The sequence below is a fragment of the Myzus persicae genome, unplaced genomic scaffold (genome assembly GCF_001856785.1).
Source record: "Myzus persicae strain clone G006 unplaced genomic scaffold, MPER_G0061.0, whole genome shotgun sequence".
NCBI classification, from domain to species: Eukaryota; Metazoa; Arthropoda; class Insecta; order Hemiptera; family Aphididae; genus Myzus; species Myzus persicae.
This window is the reverse complement of record NW_019101898.1, coordinates 15,723-36,855: the sequence shown is the minus strand read 5'-3', so window position 1 is coordinate 36,855 and position 21,133 is coordinate 15,723. Positions and strand designations below refer to the sequence as shown.

General features: G+C 31.0%; 1 protein-coding gene across 3 annotated transcripts in view; it reads right to left on the bottom strand.

Moving 5' to 3' along the window:
- Positions 1-21,133, bottom strand: part of LOC111030712 (phosphoinositide 3-kinase adapter protein 1) — a 32,488-nt gene that overhangs the window by 6,402 nt on the left and 4,953 nt on the right. The window contains exons 2-6 of one of the 3 annotated variants that reach the window (XM_022310360.1): positions 20,783-20,836; positions 20,192-20,230; positions 18,330-18,589; positions 15,330-15,540; positions 511-640 (exon numbers count right to left, since the gene is read on the bottom strand). In XM_022310360.1, coding sequence (XP_022166052.1) covers positions 511-640; positions 15,330-15,540; positions 18,330-18,589; positions 20,192-20,207 — 617 coding nt within the window. In that variant the 5' untranslated portion in view covers positions 20,208-20,230; positions 20,783-20,836. Of the gene's footprint in view, positions 1-510; positions 641-2,780; positions 3,064-15,329; positions 15,541-18,329; positions 18,590-20,191; positions 20,231-20,782; positions 20,837-21,133 lie in introns of those variants that run through there. The other 2 variants (XM_022310359.1, XM_022310361.1) reach the window with 2 other exon arrangements.

Genomic DNA, 21,133 nt, shown 5'->3' with positions numbered 1-21,133 from the left:
CGGTAAGTAGGTACCTAACTCTGTGGTCCTAAGCCATTAAAGTGACACAAACGAATTATATACGAGATATAACTAACCTTAAAAACAGTAAATACATTTTAATGAAGTTATATATTAAATGTTTCTATAATATTAATATTATCATACATCATGCCATCATAATATGTCATAAATTTGTTTTTAGATAGTGTGAAGTAATTATAATATGAAGTAAGTATATTGTATTATGTATGTAGGAGTACAAAAAAGTGTACCGTGTTTTTCCTAAACATAATTATTGTTAATCGTTAACGATTTAACAATACTTAAACAATATCGGGTCATCAGCTCGCACATTAAAGAAGCATGGAAAAATAATTTGAAACGATTTTCGTGTATGCAGTATTAATAGGTCCATACACTGATCAGTGATCACTAATTTCATACGACTTTTTCTCGGCGGGCATTATATTATAATATTATGCGTATAGTAGATAGGTACACTACATATACACTGCATATATTATTTACCTGTATTGTGATTTGTTTTCCTTTTGATTGAAATGTTGAAAACACTGGATGAGGAAATTAATCCACATCATAGCGGCTTCGCTGTCGCCGCTCGAGACGATAACGATGTCCAAACAGTCGGATTTCATGCCTGTGATCAAACAATACAGACGGTTTTTTTTTAAAATTCAAATATTTACATAGTTATTCCGACACATCTCTCTCTTTCTCTCTCTCTCTCTCTCTCTCTCTTTCTCTCTCACACTCACCCAATATACAACACGAACAAATAAAATATAATAATATAGGTACCTATAGTACAAAGTTCGATACTATACAGCAAGGCGCCCGACGACGATATAAGGAGTATTATTATTGTGTGTACACTGTGGTGCGTATCGGGTACCTGTGCCTACATATATTTATTATTTACCGTTTGGCGTTTTCCCCCCCGAACTAGCCGTTATCTGCATTGTGTGAGACTACCATAATAGCAGGCGTCCTCAACGTGCAGTGCTTTATACACACAATATATTATCATTATTATTATTTTAATTTCTACCGGACAGTGGTTTCCTTCCGGTTATGCCGTCGAAACGGACTGCTGCGCCTACCCTACCTACTGTGAACACTGTATATATAATATTATATTTATGTATTATGCAAGACGTGCGGTATAGTCTCTCCGGCCAATTCATCATAATAATATAAAAGTGCGTTTACACTATAATACCTGCTGCCATTATATCGTATGTAATAATATGATGTATAAAATATAAATATATTATCGTCATTTATCGATGTGATATATGTACGGTGCTGCTCCTTGATTTGCATATCCGGCACGTGAGTGGTGAGTAGGTATACGTATGTCTGGATACCTGTGTATAATAATATGTATTGCCGACAGGGGTGGGACGACAGGGGCACGCGCGACACTGGGAAAATATTATAATATAGGTATATATATTTAGGACGTGGCGCCAAAACGAACGACGACGGTTTAAGTGTCAACGTCGCGTAGTGTCACGCGGAGTAGTTACTAATTAATATTATTACTAACCACCAACGTGCGCGAGAAAAACGATAAAATAAAATGTGATTTTAAAATTCTGCAGCGTCCACCAGTCGCGCAGCAACTATAATAATTTTACGACTTGAGTTATAAAAATTAATTTAAATAGGTACAATATGATATAACGTATAAACTGTTGATTTTTCATTAATAATTCAATACTAATGATAACACGTTCGTTCGTTTTTACGATTAACAGACGACTTTTGGTTTGATAATCTATACACGTTTAATTGTTCTGCTGCAGATTTCATTTAGACTCTAAATACCTATACCTACAGTAAAACGATATGTCAACTCAGGTCCCAGACAACATAGACAAACGTTCAAGTTTTCATTTTCTCTTTAACAATAAACTGTTTGAATTAATTTCAAATGTAGCTACTTACATATTTCGTGTATTTAAAAACTGAATTAGGTTAAAATTACAAAGTTTATAAACAACTTACTCATATAATAGTTACCTAACTAAAACTCTTTTTTAATAAAGTTTTGTTCTAGTCAATTATGTAAGTTTTAAATAAAATATTCAGTTTAAAGCATTAGGTAGAAAAATATTTAATAGATTAAATAATAAAATAATATTTTCTCATATTTCCTATGCGAAATTTAAAACCAAGATTGACGTTTAAAAATCAATTCTTACGAGTTTTTCCAAATGAAAAAGTAGTGATTTGATTATTTCAATAAATATTGTCTATCAATCCTATTCTGAGGTAGAGAGATATGTCCTTTATTTATATCGCATAATGTGTCAGGTATTAACTTACATTTAAATGAGTCTTTTAAAATTTAAAATTTTTTTAAAAATGATATTTTTGGTATTGGTGCTTGACGAAATAAAACTATTTCATCCAAGACCTATAATAGTCTTTTATTTGGATAGCTCTATGATCTTCAAAAGTTCTCGTTTACGTGTTTTCAAATATAATTTGTCTCCTATTAAAGTTGATGAGGGGGGGGGGAGGTGTAATGAATATTAAGAAAATAAAAACTGCCTACACGATACGTCGTATATAAATCGACGATGGAACAATTTTAAAAAAACGTACGGACAACATGTGGCACAAAATACGAAATACTATTATTCACGTTTACTAGAGCGATGCCTAAAATATTATAAACCATGACCAAAAAAAAAAACCTGACAACTCTCGCGAGTTTGCGATATCGGAAGACATATAGATACATTTTGTAATAATATTTTAAAACTCACTTATAATATTATTATATTATGTTCCCTACTCCAGCACACTCGGACGTGGACGATCGGCAGTCGTATCGCTGTCGTACGCGATTTGCTATCGTCCGCAAACGTCGATCGACACGACGCGTACACGCGACTTGTCGTGCGTTAGAAATCACAAATCCAACAACGACTCGCACATGGAAAACAACTTGACGAAAACGAATTCGGACCAGACGGACCAGCGCCGGACGTGCGGACGGACGCAGACACTGACGAATATCACCGTCGACGTCGACAAACACATTGGCTGGCCCGCGATGATAATAATAATATAATATTATCCGTGCGGCGGCGTTGCGTGTCGTAGGTAGGTGCCTGCCGTTCGATTTGAACCTACACAGCGACAGCAGCCCAAACGGCGGATTAATATTAATATCATGTATACCCACCACCACCACCACAACTCACAACGTTTCGTATCGTATCGTATCGTATCGTATATATATATATAATATTATTAATCATGTACACATAATAATTATTGTTAATCATATTATACATAATTTTTAATTGCATATTATTTGCTGGAAGCGTGGCGGTAGCGAGTCTGACGTCCGTATAAATAATAATAATGTAACATATTATCTATACACAGAACGTACCTATCATATCTATAGTATACTAATAGTTAAGTCACATTTCGAAATTGTATTGTAAAGCATAATAATATATGTACCTTAGCTGCGTACGGTTAGCTATTGGGGATCATATATTATACACATATATATTATATAGACCCGACACTCTGACGACACCATATTATACATAATAAGTGTCATGAGACATACAATTATAATAAATATGATTGCAGGGTATATATAGAGTAGCAGATAGAGTTCTATATTAAAAATATTAAATCGAAGCACATCTATTGAGTACTATGTCGTCGTAATTTTCGTATATAGATACCTAGAGCGAGGTATTATAATGCTGAGAAGCAAACTACTATTTTCTTAGACGTTCCGACATAGGCAGACGAGTAGTGAGGATTTTTTTTGAGGAGTGTTTTTATTTTAGATTTAAATATAACATGTAAGAGGGGGGCTTTACACACTCGACATTAAAGTCATAAATCTTCATAAAAATGATATAAAATATGAAATAGAACCATATGACTACATATTTTGCAGAAATCTAAATCATATAGTAGGTACCTACATGGCTACATAATACACTGTTTGCTTAATACTGTGGATGTGGGGTCTTAAAAACCTAGAACGCTCCTCTGGCTACACCACTGCATGAGGGAGAGGGTTGATGTATATTTATAAGTGGGCAGGGTTAATAATAATATTTGCACCCGCCCAGGCAGCAAACCAATATTCCGCCAGCGTCCCTGCTACAGCTTTATGATTTATGTTTTATTGAATTTTACAGATATTGCAATAAAAGCAATGAGATGATAAGAGGAAAGCGAATCAAATATTATCGAAATTCGATTATGTTTGTATACTACAGTTTTTAATAGTGTGCATCTTAAAAATGTTAATTTGTAAAATATTTTTTATTTTATTTTAAGCTATAATAGAAGTGTTTAGTGTACATTTTAAAAATAACCTAAAGGAATGTAAAAAGTTCTCGAATATTTAACAGACGTAAATCCAGGACGTTTGTATGCGGTCATTGGTCATATTATTTTATGGATTCAACATATTTTATAGTTCCATCATGATGGTTTTTAAAATTAAATGTGGCCAGACAAAACTGTAAAAATAAAATAACATTTATAAAAAAAATTTAAAATTAACCTTGTCTGACACTGATGTGTGTTAATTATTATAGAAGTATATTTGAATTTGTTTGTATTCCGAAAAGTTAAAATTATATATAGGCTAGATTACGTAGCTATTTCGCTATAATTTTCTCCGTATAGAATTGAAAGCTTACCTACGGTGGCGTTGTGACAAATTCTAGTTAATGACTATTTACTGTGATTATTTGATGTTGACGGTTTTAAGTTATATTTTGTATATGAAAAGCCTTAGCTCACCTTAAGCGATATTTAATCATTCGGGGATCTTGCAAGAATTCATTCAATCTCGTGGGAGAATTTCGTCATATGAGTAAGTGTTTATTAAAAAACAAATCTTAGTATTACTTAATTTAATTATTTTTTGTGTAAACTAAATGGAAACAAAAAAAAAAGGTATTCAAAAACCACTTATTTATTAATAGAACCAATAAAAACGTGACCAAAATACATAAACGATGAACATTTCTGCAAGAAACCATCGTAGTCTACGCCTCGTGCGCATAGTGCACAAACACCTAAATTTTATTAAGAAAATAGGCACAAATATTCTCTGTACTAATGATTATTGACTATACAGTGCATTATGTAGCCTCTAAGAAACGGGTTTTATTAAAAAAAAAAAATCATTTAAAAAAACATACACCATTGTATTGAACACGCTTCTATCGATGGTTATCGATACAGAACAGTTACTTCGAAGAAATTATAGTATCAAATTTACAACAGGAAGCGAAGTCGATAACTAACGGCGGTAGCCGGTTTAATCAACTTTAGTAATGTCGTAATGACATTGAGTCGAATTAACTAATTATTATATATTATGCGTGATTCATGTATATGCACTGCGTGTGTGTATACAAGCTAATCTTCACCTATAACCGGCTACGCATAGTATTATAAAAAAATTTGATCAAAGTATTATGATATATCGTAGCAGGTTCGTCTGCATACGAATAATTATTTGTACGCTAATAAATCTTATTGGTTTTGCGAAGAGTATATACTACATAGCTGGTACTATAGCATAATAATATGTATCATTGTGTTTATGTAATAAATACCTATTACCTATTTATCTTTTGTATATAGAAATAATAGTAAAAAAAAAACACAAAACAAAAATAATCATTATTCTTGTCCAGCGAAATCCGGCAACAGAACCAATCGTCGAGTATAAGCTCCTATATACATGTATACATGTAGGTTGTAGAAACATAAAATATAGACATTGTGTATCATATATAATAATATTGTGTACGATTTTTTTTTAAAACCCAGTAGCGAATTGTCAATGCGCATAGTGGTCCGCGCGACGACGGCAGAATTACAATACGAAAAGTTTCTACATTTAAGGCATAGGACGTATATAATATTATTACATTAATATAAGTAGGTAGGCACCTCCATGATATATATATATATATTATATATATAATACGCACACACTGTGTTGTCTCGGATGACGTAAAACGTAAGACCCGACGGTGTGGAAATTGATATTCACGTCAACCAAAACATCGACGATTGTGATGGTTTCCAGTCGTGGTCGGTTTGAAATTTATGCATTTATTTAACACGTACCGCTGTGCGCCCATAATTATCGTCATAATATTATCAAACAGTTTTTAAGCCTTTGAAGGACTGCTGCACACGCGTACGCTGTACGTACATATACATGTGCAGTATAATATGTGTACATAGAAACAATATCATACACTACTATACTAATGATGATGATTTACAGATAGAAATCGATATTCAACTTGGGTCACTGATAATTGACCGTTTTACGCCAGCCGAACGTGATGTACGGTGTATTGCGTATAATAGACGACCCTATTCGGTTTTCAGAATATATTTTTACCGCGGCAGATAATATCCGATATTAATCGGCGAGAAACGAGAATATTATGAATATCACATTATGTACCCAGCGAATACGGAAATAGGTGCAACGCGTTCAATCGTGTTTTTTTTTAAGATTCACAGCGGTCTGCAATGACATATTTGATTGTTATCGTTGTACACATATTTTATGAGTGAACTCTGCAGCCTATTTAGCGGGCATCGATGAGATGATAAAAAATCAATAACAATATGCCCACAATTAAGAGGCCTCGACAATAAACAAAATACTTCGTCTGTCCGCTGCAATGGCACTGTCTTCGTATACGAAGACTGAGGAGTGTAATGAACAGTTGAAACTCTCAGAAATCACATATGCTCGCGGATAAGCAGAGTTACAATATTATTAAGGCATAAAATATAATTGCGAGAGTAATTTTATACGAGTTTTGGCGTGTTGTTTTTACATTAATACATTAATATTATGCATATTTTAAAACTATTCGATCAAAACTCTAAAGATATAGTTACTTGACTATAATGAGTCTAGAATAAGACAAAAATAATTTCAATTAAAAAAAAAAACTCATCACTCAACAGTAGTCAACACGGTTAAAATTGTTTTTTTAATAATTTCTATTGATATCACAATTTCAACCGTTTAAACACTGTAATCGTAATCATATTACGGAAGTGCGGAGAATGATTTAACTAAAATATACTCCTCGGACCACTTAAATAGAGAAAACTGACGTTGATTAGTGATTACAGTAGCTGGTATGTGCCTATATTATTTCCGTTACATCGTGTCCAAAAATAGACATTTCACGATAAGAATATCACATTTAATCGATAAATACCATCATACAAATTTCAACTTCTCGTTTTCATTTCAGCAATGCAAATAAAAGATTATTTAAAGTCACCTGTGCCACTGAAGGTAATTTTCAAAAATTCATAAAAATAAAATATACGAGTGTTTAGGAAATCACGGGCGATATACCTACCTACTTTCAGTGGTGCAGTGAACATTGCAGGGTTTTATTTGTATGATATTGTGGGCATTATTTTTGGAGGGGGCCGAGGGGGGCTAGGGTGGTTGGATACATCATGGTGACGAATGACATAGAACAAAAAATAAAATATTCACACACACATAATAACTAATATTATATTAAGGGGATAAAGAGTGGGTAGGTAAGTACTGGAATATATGGTTTATAAAATGTTCACCAAGGCCACTGCCTACTAAAGTTATATTAGTAACTATTTTTAATTCATTATTATTATTATTATTACTGTTGAACATCCATTACGTTTGCTACAGCTGCAGTACAATAAAATATGTCATATCGAATTTAAGCTTAAAAGTGTCCACACAAAGACATTCACAGTCACTTCAATATTAAATGCTTATTATCCATAAATACATTATTTTTTAATAGTTCTTTCGATTTAAATTGGAGTATCAATATTTATGTAGCCTTATAGAAGTATAGGAAAATATAGGAATATGTCTAAAACAAACATTTGGAAAAATTTAATACAGATGGTATACTATGATTATTTTAGAATTTTTAATAATCAGTTTTTAATGTTCTTTTATTAAAGTACCGACTCCTTTAAAATAATATTAGTATTTTGTTGATGACTTGTTATGTAGACGTTTAAATCTCCCCTAGTAAATAAATAAAAAATACATTACGTAAGTATAATAGCAAGATATTCTGTAGCAAATGTCTTATAGTCGAGCATTATTATGTCAATAATATCGATGAACCTGCAAAGTATAGTATTGTAAATATTTCATATTGCTTTTATTTTAGTATTTGCAGACTTTTAGAAGCAATTTCTTAATATTATTATATTGGATTTCATGCGTAGGTAGTATTTATGTTCATATACACTTACACATTATATTTTTGACTTTTTGAGTGATAAAAAACAAACATTTTTATTTTAGGTTTAGATAAAGTTAAAAATAAATTAAATTATGGTGAATTTGTTAAAAAAGAAAAAACGATATTTCCATACCTATAGTATTTGCAGAACATAATTATCTTTTTATCCTATACTTATAAAACATTTGATAAAAATGAGTATTATAAAATTCAAATTAAAGAGTACTCTGTACTTTTGACCGAAGTTATCAAAACTAAAATATTGTAATCTCTGAAAAGTGATCATGGTTCGAATTTTATTACCTATTATTTATCTTATGTCACATTATAGAATATTATTACTTGTAATGGAAATTCATTTATAAATAACTATAATTAGCATCTTAAGCAATGAGTGGAATTCAATTATTTTTATTTATAATTAATTTATCAATAATGTATTTTCGTTTTTATATTTTATTTACATAAGCAATTTTGTTTGGAATTGTGAATATTGGCCAATTGGCAATTATTAGTCATGAGGAAGAAAATCTACCGGAAATTAAATGCAAAATATAATATAATAGAGTGTAATGTGTAAAGACCAAATGTCAATAATGACAGTTTTCTTGGAATTTTTAAAAATTTGCAAATAAATAACTACACAGTATCATAATTTTGTTGTTTTAATCTATATCTATTGAAACCTAATCATTTATCATTACAAGTTCAAAACCTGTACTACTCAAATGTGTATTATTACTATGGGTATATTAGGTCATTATGATGGTCTCATTATTCGCATAAAAAATATCAATTTGGTTTTAGATAATTTACACGAATTTTTATTTAATTATCTTTATAATTTTATTGTAAACATATAAGATTAAAAAATTGAGTCCAGGCATTTTTCCTGGAGCTCATTTGAAATTATGATTTAATTTATATAAATGGCCGTGTGAACACTGATTAGTGATTTGTGTCTAAGTGTTTTACGTAAGAAAAACAACATAATTTTGATGTCCTGAGTAAAATAAACAATTGTACATAGGTAAAGTATGTTTTTTTGAATATTTTAACCTAAAAAATCAGAATTTCTGCCAAAAATGTACAAATATATTTTATTTTTTCTTTAATCCGACTATGATGACATTTCGTATTAAAATATTAAAATATTATCTTAGATCTGAAATAGTTAACCATTATAAATACTTTAATTTAATCCTGAGTTTTGATGAGTAGAATAAATGTAAATATTTATAGTACCTATTATTACCATATTATTATATAATATTTAAATTTAATATTAATTGCAGTATTTTTATGACTCATGGGAATATAATAGCCAAAGACCACAAACCGGCGATATCCACGATCATCAAAACAATTTATTATTTGATAATCTGTCAAATTGTTTTAATCAACTTGTTAAGTTATTAATATAAACTGTAATAATTTATTTTTATCGTGGTTTTATTATATGTTGAGCTGTTTAAAATATGATGATTTTGTATAATTTAATAGTTATTCATTGAAGAATATGCTATTATGATACATTGATACCTAAGTACATCAGCCGAAAAAATTATACTGCCTTTATCTGTAAGAAATACTCTATGTAGAGTAGGCATGAATCATATCTAAATTCTATGTTTAGAATAAAACATGCCTATAGAAAAAACTATTTATAGGTACCTAACTTATGTATGCTAACATATTATAATATAGGTACTTGTTTCGCTCAATTTAGAAGACATAGGTACTGTACAAGGTGGTGCCCATTGGTATTTTTAATCAAGGTATAGTGAGATGAAGATGTTAAAAACTTTTTTAAGATTTTTATTTCTTATTTTATTAATTATTAAATTATATAATTGCCATTATATATATATTGAAATTATTTGATATTAATATATTATTATGACAAATATCAGTAAATTGTCTTAATATGCATACAACTAGTACCCATATATGTAATGTATACTGATGAACGCGGCTAGTTGGAAATGAAAAAATAAAAAATTTAATACAATTTAAAACTAATTATGAATAGAGAATTATGAAAAATTAACATTTTAGTGTAGACAAATTAACTAACATAAGTGAACTCTATAAAATTGTAATTAAACTACCATGTATAGGTACAAAACTGCAACACATCAGCGACAATATTGATATTGAGTAATACTATTTGGATAGGTCCGTTTCATAACTTTATAATTTATTGTAACATAAAATAAATAAAATGTAAATTGTTCACTGTTGTTGTAACTTGTAGGTACCTGCGAATTTCATAGAATCATCGATACTTCTAATCACGATTTTATTTCATTTGGCGCCAGTATAAAACATTTTATTATATTTTGTTTCCTAACGTGATTATGACAATATAAACTATAAGTGTACAGGGTGATTCACTAAAGAGTGTTCGGCACCATTTTTCTTTCGTTAATTATGAATTTATACATACCTAATCTGGTTTTTGGAATTTTTAAGTATCTATATAGGTACTGACCGATTCTGACCGGAGCAATTGATTGGTTTTTTAATGATGTGTATATTTTTTTATTTTAACATCGATACGTTTTTGGACCAGGTTCAACTTTTTTTCAAAACCGATTTTCAAGAGTCAATAATAAAAAAAGAATTTAATTTAATTCCTAACAAAATGTAGCATGTTACTAAATAATTGTACACTGCAATAAACCCATAAACATATCTATGACCCCTCAATTTTCCTTGCAGAGAAAAAATAACTTGTGCCATTCTACTTGCCTACTTATAATACGTTCATATGAATGAGATTTTTTTGTGTGTGTCATAAGTCATCTCGTTTTGATTTTGAATAGTAAAAATAGTTCAAAAACATCAAATTTAAGTGTGGTTTCTGGTAGAAAAACGAATTTAGTTGGTGAAGTAAACATTTTTCAAAATAATTTTCTGAAAACGGAAATATTAAAACAACACGTTTTTAAGAAAACAAATTTTCTAAGTCTAAATATCCGATGTGGAAACTCATACTCATCCAACTTCTGCATTCAAGCTGGTTTACCCCAAGGTAGTCATATAAGGTAATATAAGGTAGTAACCTCTCTCTTGATATATTTAATATTTATAGTTTATACTGCTGACATACCTGTTACAACAAACACAATATCATGGTCACTTACTCGGACGTCACCGAAAAACTATAGTTATCAATGACCCTGACAAAACATCCAACCTACTATAAATCCACTTAGATTCAATTGACAACTGGGCAACTAAGCGGTGAATTAAAATAAATCCAGACAAATCTGTTTATGTACGTTAAACCCATATGAGCAAATGTCCGATCCAAATTTGCGACTGTCTTAAGTCGTCCCAAATTCACACTATGCAAGCATTCCAGTCGATTACTCTACGTTTAATAACCTCAATTGTATATAACACCACACTAATCTCCGACCTTAAAATCAGACTAGTTGTCCAATACAATTAGCTACCAAAATTACAGATCACTCCAATCTACATTAATTCCATACTAACTCGTTAGTATCGAAAATCTCAACCAATACACGACACATACGACCACTCATCGACTCAAAAGAAAATATTGTAGAAATGTATTAACCTAAAATGTATGACGTTGGGTTCCATCGCTGGTTGGGCCCCCTTCTCGTATTATTCACGGTTAAAATGTATTATTACTTCTCATATTTGCTGATTGTGCTGTTCCAGCCCAGAATTTAAATATTATTTTAAAAATAAAGAAAATCTAAATTTGAACATGTAGTTAATGAGGTAAACAAGTATTAAACTTAAGGTACTAAGGAGTAAGGATAGTAGTTCTAGTCTGCGATAGTAGGTTAAGAAGATATTATGGCTATGATGATTTTAAAACTATAATAATTAATATTGATCAACTGACATTTTATAACCGAATAAGTACTAGACTAGGTAATTAATATTATATGTAAGTATGTAAAACCATTATTAAGGACTGTTAATCATTAAATCATTATTCCTTATGAATAAATATATGTATATGTAATATACATTTTAACTACTCGGAAACTCGTTTAAATCTCCACTCGGATATATAAATAAATTTTTATAAAAACAAAATATCATGCACTTAACAAGGTGCAATAAGACAGGGTGGTTTCCATTTTTAAAAAGAATACCAGAAGACGCCCCTTAAATTGTTTTCAATCTCAGCATTCAAAAATACGGTTCTCGAATATTTTGTTAAATCGATCGGTACATTGAATATTGTAAAAATCAGTCATTTAATGAATACATATTACTACAGAATTTTAAATACAGGATACAACCCCTTGTATAATACAACTGCAGAGTCCTGCAGGTGACTTGTGAGCACTACGCTCGGTGAATCGCCCTGTATACACTTCATAATTTAAACATCGATACTCCACTTATATCGTCTTTACAGACGATTGACGATGATTATTGTAACAATATCAAGAAATAAAATTATTCATTATTATTTATTGATTGTTGTACTATAGGTTGTAGACGTCGACGCCGTGCCGTCGAAAAAAAAACGAAACTCTCGCTAGACGCCAGCCGTAGTCCGGAGAGCCATGATATGCACACGTGTGTCGTATGTGTTGCGTACCAGAAGGAAACGGCTTGTAATAAAAAAATTAATCGTCTCTCGAAATAATATGTATACGGTACACGTTACACAGTACGCACATAAACTACAATTGCATACATCGTCAACCCTTTTTTTCTCGTTATTTATATAATCGTTTAGCAAACATTTTAGTTCCATCTGCAGGTACGGAAATAAACATCCTCATAGTGTACCACCGAGGGAACACGTGCCACGAAAGTGGCGGACCGAAACTATTTTAAGCAACACTTCCCTACTCAACAGTCACCCTCCTCTCGTGCGCATGCTCAGACCGGTAGACGGCTGTTTTGTTTAGCCAACAGTAGATTTTTTCTTATGGAAATGTTTGTATACAGGAACTACACTCCGAGACGTTACGAAAGTTTCCCCGGCATAAATCCTATGTATATTATACACATACAATAAAACGTAAACGAATATAACAATCAAAAAATATCAATTTCCTAAAAATAACCCGAGAAAAACTTCAAAGCTCTCCAAACAAGTCTATGATGTTTTTTAATAGTCGTGCTCAGTACAACGGTGAACTTATATTGTATTATACTGTATCAATAAGCGCTAAGCAATATTATAATAAAATCGTATTATTGAATTTGACATTATGAATAGCTATCATAACATCTTATAAGTTATATTGTAAAAAAAATATCAAATTACATAATTTAAGGATTATTTTTATGATATTTTACTTTGATAAGTATATGAGAAATAATATTTAATCAATACTGAAAAGTTTATGGTATATTTTGTCATTAATTTTACTAGTAATTATTCAATCTCCGATTTGTATTAAAGTGAGTTGAAAATCATATTTTTAACATTTTAGGTACTATTATTTTATTCTGTACTAGGTACTTAATTAACGTTTTTTGTTTACAGTTATTAAATACATATTGCTTATCAATTTGTATTTTACATTTACTAGTACACTAATAATATTTACTATTATGTATACCTAAAAAGTAAAACTATGTATGTATACCTACATTGTATAAGTTATTAAACATATTTTTTTTCCAAAATTGAATCTCAATTCAATAATTCATAATATACGGACACTGATAAGATGAAATATTATTATACAATTATAAATGTATCTAGTGAAAATTCACAAGAAAGCATTTTAATGCTTTCTTGTGATAGAAAGTGTATGCACTTGTAGATTTTTACTCTAAAAATACAATTCTGTAATCCACGTTTGCTACTCATTTAGCTTGACCTCGTTTTTTTGTGATATTGCACTTTACAGTTAATACAGTTTTAATGTTTTAAAGAGTGGTAAAAAATATAAATTACCGCATGGAATCAGTATTATATTACATTGTAATACGATTTGAATTAATGCATTATAATTTCATTTTTAAGTATTTGAGCGATTGTTGAGCTCTGTTCAGTTATTCCACGATGTTTTACACGATTTAAATATTTAAAATCCTATATTAGTTTATTAATAAACTTAGAACTTATACCTTGTAACCGTTCTCTCAGGGTTATCGGCTGAATGCATAATATGATTCTGCATTTTATTTTATTAATTACTTTATTAACAATTTATGAATACAAACTGACGAGAAAAGTCAACTTTCAAACAGCGACACTCTGTATTTTAGTTTACATATGATATTATGTTAAATAGTTTATAAGGTGCATATAATAACCTGCATTATTTCAAAATACCATTGGTATTATTATTTAAGCATAAATATTAAATATAAGCTTGGCAAATAAGAACGTCCATCAAGATAAATCATAAATTATAACTGAACCGATAGAAAAATAAACCAATCCAATTGCACATTATTTATATGTATCAGGAATTCGCGATTTCATAATTCTTCTTGATTAATAATTATTACTAATATAACTTCTCAACCGTCGTGCTGCAGTATATTATAATAGTTTTAAAAACAATGCGCAAATACAATTTTATCGGTAAAATACTTGGTCGTATTAATTTCCCACAGTCCAATATTCCAATAAAATCATTATTATTATTTATTATATACAGAGTGTGTCACAAAGTACGCATTTAAGAATTTGGTGGAGCTCTTTTGGCTTTTGGTTTTTGGATGGGGTCGTAATACCTATGACGGATATTGTTTTTCATTGTTAAATCCCAGATATTGACGAATGTAAATATGCGGATGGATTTTACTGATTTGTTCATTTTGTGAAAAGCGCAAAGTTTACGGGACACTCTGTACATTTCACAATATAAGACACATCGTCCGGTTGCATGTACAATTTGCACGGAAATAAAACGATTTATCGTGTAATAATATACGTAGCGCGATGATGAGCTGAACATGGTTTTTTGGCACGAAACCAAACATAAAAAGCACAATCCTATCGTATAGTTTTTGGTAGGTAACAGGTGTACTGAAACAATGGATTACCTCTGAAGTCGCCGGCAACTCGAGGGGATTTCGCCATGCAGTCACTCAGCGGACGTCTGCTGGAATAATTTCCGAACGAGCTTATCGAGTGTCTTCGGCCCCCTCGGACAGTGGCTTTCAGGTTGCTATACCGCACGTCACCGCTGCTGCTGAAGAAAACGTCACCGTCGGGTTGTAGATCGCAGTGAACCAAGTCGTGTTGTAGCGAATCCTGTGCAGAAATAAATCGTGATTAGATTTCCGTCTGTTTTCGGCAATAATATTTACACGTCGGCTGCTGCATATAATGATGAGTAATTGCGTGACCGTAATAAACGAAAATCATCCACAGCAGCGAGTATCAGAGAGTATAATGTTATACATAAATAAAATTAGGTAGGTATGTATAATATTATACTGCAGCAGTTATTACTAGTTTAGTACACCGATGTGATATATGAATATATATATATATATAGTTACCTCATATAGCCATATGGATAAGTTTAAGATATTATGATATGCACAAACATTATAATATAATAAGGAAGGTAATGGTTAACATTATTGACGATTATATTTTGATCATCGAGTGGATATTTTAAAAATAAATGTGATACACCATATAATATTGATCTCTACTATAATATACATCAAAAATTAGGTATAGATATCTCTACTTTTATGGATATACGATATTAAAATCGCTTGAAAGTGTACAGTGATTATATTTATATAAAAAACATAATGGCTTAATTAATACCAAAATGAAATTGCTGGATTAACTTTCCTGTATTCAATAGTAACTTTGACTTTTGAGATCCGATTACAAATGTACATAATATATTATGATAATTATTACGAAATTCCGGTAAATAAATTGCGCAAAGCTTGAACTTAAATACCATTACATTATCCATTGTTTAAAAATGTACACTGTATGAGGTTTTTTTGTGTCAATTTGTTTTAATCTTAACCTTAGCCTTGAAACACATAAACAAGTGCCAAATAATCCGTCTCCCAGACCTGCTACTGTTTAAACTAATAATGATAAGAAAAAAGCCCTTTGCCAAAGACGTTTTTTTTACCAAGAATTTTTTTTTTTATAATCTTTAAGATAAGAATATATGAGGGATCGCTTTAAAAAAAAACGTTACCCCATTGTGTATAGTATTGTGTTATTTTTGGATTATATGGTTTGTGTTTATACAGTTGTCAACTCGTGTAAGAAAAACTATTTGTCGGACTTTTATGACTTTCCAAACAAATAGGTATATGTATTACATTTATCATCGTGGTGTATGTTTAGAACCTATTTCTTTCCTATAAATTATGCAGTTATAGACTTATAGACTGAAATATAGCCCAACAACCGGCATTGACATTGTTGACAAGTTTAATAATATTTGATTACAGTTGGGAACAACACAAGAATCAGTTTGAATTACCAGCTGTTCATTGACAGTGTTCACAATTGACTAATGATTTATTATTAATATATTTTAGTTGGGAAATATCAAATCATTCCTGGTTTATTGAACTATTTTTCTATTTTTCTATTATTGGAACGAACACACATCGCATATAATATATTTATCAATAGTTAATCTAGTAGTGGTGATTTAATGCTTGAGTTCTTACTATAAATATCATATTATATTTATTATTACAATATTACACATTATTACATATTATACCCACTTTTTAAATAAAACTAATCTTTTCTAAGTACAATGTTTTATATTTGTACAAAGACAATCGTTTTACTATAGTGACGATTTGAAATCGTGTTTAAAATGACTGTGTTGTATCATCACTCTTAAATCTCGACCTGTCATTTGTATGACTACTCCTAAACACACCACGCACCCTATTTGTTCAAGAATCTTTACATAGTATCCTTACTTGTTAGTTGTTACATATGTCTTTACAAAATGTATCTAATACGCGTTATATATACGAATTTATAATATTATTTTATAAATTATGATGATCTACGATTATATTTCATAAATTAAACTCATTAAACAATATTTATGATAGAATAATCATCGAGTGGTTAGTAAAATATTATACTTAAAAAACAATAGTCAACGATTTAAAAATACATAGATGTTATCATTATTCCTGCAAGTTATATATCAAGTAGGAATTATTTGATTAATTGAATAATAGAAGAATTCATTCGAAAGTTTGATGAAAAAAATTACAGTATACCTATATATAGGTACGATACTACACTATTATAATACTCAATTCAACACGCACACACATTAGTACAATAAAAATACAACAAGTTTAGGTGTCCGAAAACTATTTTCTTGTACTGCTGTATTAATGGTGTATGAAAAGATTACAATGTCTTATATTATTCAAATTGATATCGTTCAAAATATATTTTTTAAAAAAAAAAGAGTTTTACTATTTAACCACAACTCAGTCTTAGTATAATATGCGGTTCATCGTTTGATGGGTGCTAATGACAATATCGAAAACATATATTATAAGATATCCTAATCAATTAAGCAGGAGTCACATATCATTTTCACATATCATTTTGAGTAGTGAAAAAAAGAAATAAATTTTAAAAAAAGTTAGTAAATACTAAATAGTAGGTATGGACGTACGGTTAATTTTTTTACCTGTAAAATGTTACCTAACTAAATCTACCGCCTTCTCTTCGTATAAATCATAATATTTTATGCACTTATAACGTCGATTTATGTAAAGATAATAAAACTATTATGATTGTCAGACAAAAATGCATTGTTTTTTGTTTTTACCAATTTTTTTAGTGGCCTAATTTTATTGTCTAGACTCTAAATGATTTTTTATTTTTTATAAAGACTTTTAGTTGGCTTTAATTTTTCAAATTATGATTTAGAAATACTTAAAATTATTTTTAGTAATTTGTGTACACATATAGATATTATATCGTATAATTCTAGTGTAGGTATATGTTATAATATGATTAAGTCTCTGGCCTCGAATTACTGTCAGTAAGAATAAAAATAACCTTACCTTGTGACCTGTGCTGGCGTGTCTCCTGTGCTTAACTGAGGGTGCAACGTCTGCCGGCCTGGGCTGTCCCATCACCAGTAATCTGGCTTCTTCAATGTTAGCGCTAAAGGACCTCGTTAGGCACTTGTTACCGCTCCTATCTGTCTTTCTGGTCCTGCCCATTGATCCCGTCTCTGTTTTGTTCCTGGCCATCCTCTGCCTATCAGCCAGCGGGACCACCCTCCGCAGTCCTTGGTTCAACGCGAAATAAGAAGGGTTGTCTACAATGATAAACAGTTATATACATATATGTAGTTATCCTTTTTATATACATAGTTATCCTTTATATATATACGTAATATATTATATACGCTACATGCACAATACTCGTTGATTATTTATTTTTTACACGCCTATTTTAGGGATTACTTTTTTTTAATGTTTTTTTTTTTTTACCGTACATGTTTAAAATACTAATATTGTATTTTTGTGTGAATATATATATTATTATATGGTAGACATCCTACGTACACGCACTGCGTCGTGTATATACATATTTTTTTCTCCGTAAACAATAGCATAATGACGTTGTCCAGATTGAATCTTTTCTTCGGGGTTATAACTTTTCGGTAGGCTGGTGGTAACCGTCCGCGTGCACGCTGTTCGTAAACGATTTACACATGGCACCGATCGTGTGTGCAATACTCTTCCACCTCCCCCACCCGACCGCCCACCCCCGCCGGCCCACCAGTTCGGTTCGGGTCGTAAAAAGACCGACCTTCTGCAGCAGGGGCCCCATTGTACAAACACGCGGTCGTGCGCCTTTTGACTCGCCGCCCGCCGTCACCGACAGGAAACCGGACCCCGTATGCACCAGACATCTTGACGGAATTTTGAGGTGAAATACGAATATCGGGAAACATAATAATCCCACTGTAACTGCACACAATGCCGTCCATATTTAGCGAACGTTGGCTGTACACGCGTTTTTCGAACATATAATATAATTATATTATCAAAAACGCGTCCGGACGCATTAATGGTGTTTGGAGTGCATACACAATATATAGCCAATAGAGGAACCTACGAATATAATATTATTAGTACGTTTCATCGTACGCCATCGTGACGGGTTGATATTATAATCTCGATGGAACTATACAACTAGACGCGTGTGATGAGTATAGATATTAGGCTGTGAGGTTCATAAAATATCACTGTGGTGACAAAACCGGGTTCGCCAGAGCTAGGAAGATATTGTTATCACATGGTTAGGGTCGTATCGGTACATCAGCTATATTATTATAATTATAATCTACATCTCGGCGGTCGTAGGACGATAGATTGAGACGTGTGCCTAAAACACAGTAAATCGTATGTAATATTTTATCAGAAAATAATTTGATAATGCGGCACACAATAATTATGGTACAGCAATATATTACATGTCCCTCGTTTAACGGGCATGGACGATCTTAATGGCAGAGGACATCGGCGGATGTACTCACTACTTATATGTATAACGAGATCTCCGTGCGGTGGCACGCACTATAATGGTCGGCTGTTTCAAAAAAAAAAAAAAAAACAGTAACCGTGAGTCTTGAAAAGAAAACGTTTTCTAAATATATTATAATAATAATAACGATGATAAAAATTATATATTATAATCGATTAAGTATTTCTAGTCACGGGGATGTTTTATATGCAGGAAGGGCGATTTAATGGGCATTGTGTGTGTGCAAGCGCACGTGTGCGTGTGTGCGTATCATATATGTATATATGGTGTGGTGGTCTTCTTGTTTACTATGCACACGAGTGCATGTGTAGCGTATAAGTTATATCATTGAACATATAATATTATAACCGCCACCAACGCTACTTACCCATTGCCGTGTCCATTGTGCCACTGATTTTCTGGAAATCTATAAAAAAATAATAACAATAATATTAATAAATAAATAAAAGAATATGACAACGTCGTACATTATATAAAATGATTTAGTATCATCGGCGTACTACGAGTATTATATTGTGTGAGGTGTAAGGACGTAAGGAATATTATATATTTTTGGTCATTATAATATTAACATTGTTGTGAACACCGGTGAACAATGATCCGAATTTCTAAAACAACGATGGTTCAGAAATTCAGATTACGTATTGTACGACTCGACGTTTGTCGTTTGAACCAATCAACGGCAAATATTCGAATGAAATGTCTGTCTAGAACAAAGATTTTCGTCTGGGGTGTCACAAACTTGGATTAGGGGATGTAGAAAATGTAAACACATATTATTTATACACGTTTTGTTTTCTGCAGCATTTAAAACAAAATAAAAAACAGGTGAAGTCGCTCAGTAGATGCAGCGGTGTATTCTTAAGGATATACCTTTTTAAATATAATATATATTTGTATTGTTATTGTTTGTTAATTGTAATACCTAATAGTAATACAGTTATTGCTAATTACTTACCAAGCCCGGATTAAGACATTTTGAGGCCTATGGGCCAAAGTTTTAAATGGGTCCCTGTACGAAAAAAAATTAATGATGTTTGTATTATATATATATTTATATACCAGCTATTAATTATTATAATAAATATATTTATAGTACTTTTCAACAAATAATTAATAACCGTATCATATATTACTTATGAATTATAATTTAAAAGATTTTTCCCTCACTTTTGTTTAACAAAATTCTTTAATAATTGTTTGAAGAATATCGTTTTCAGATGCCAGTACCATAGACGCAGTCAAATTTTCTTAGTTTAATGTTGATCTGTATTTTATTCATAACTCTATTGAATTTTGAAAAAGCTCT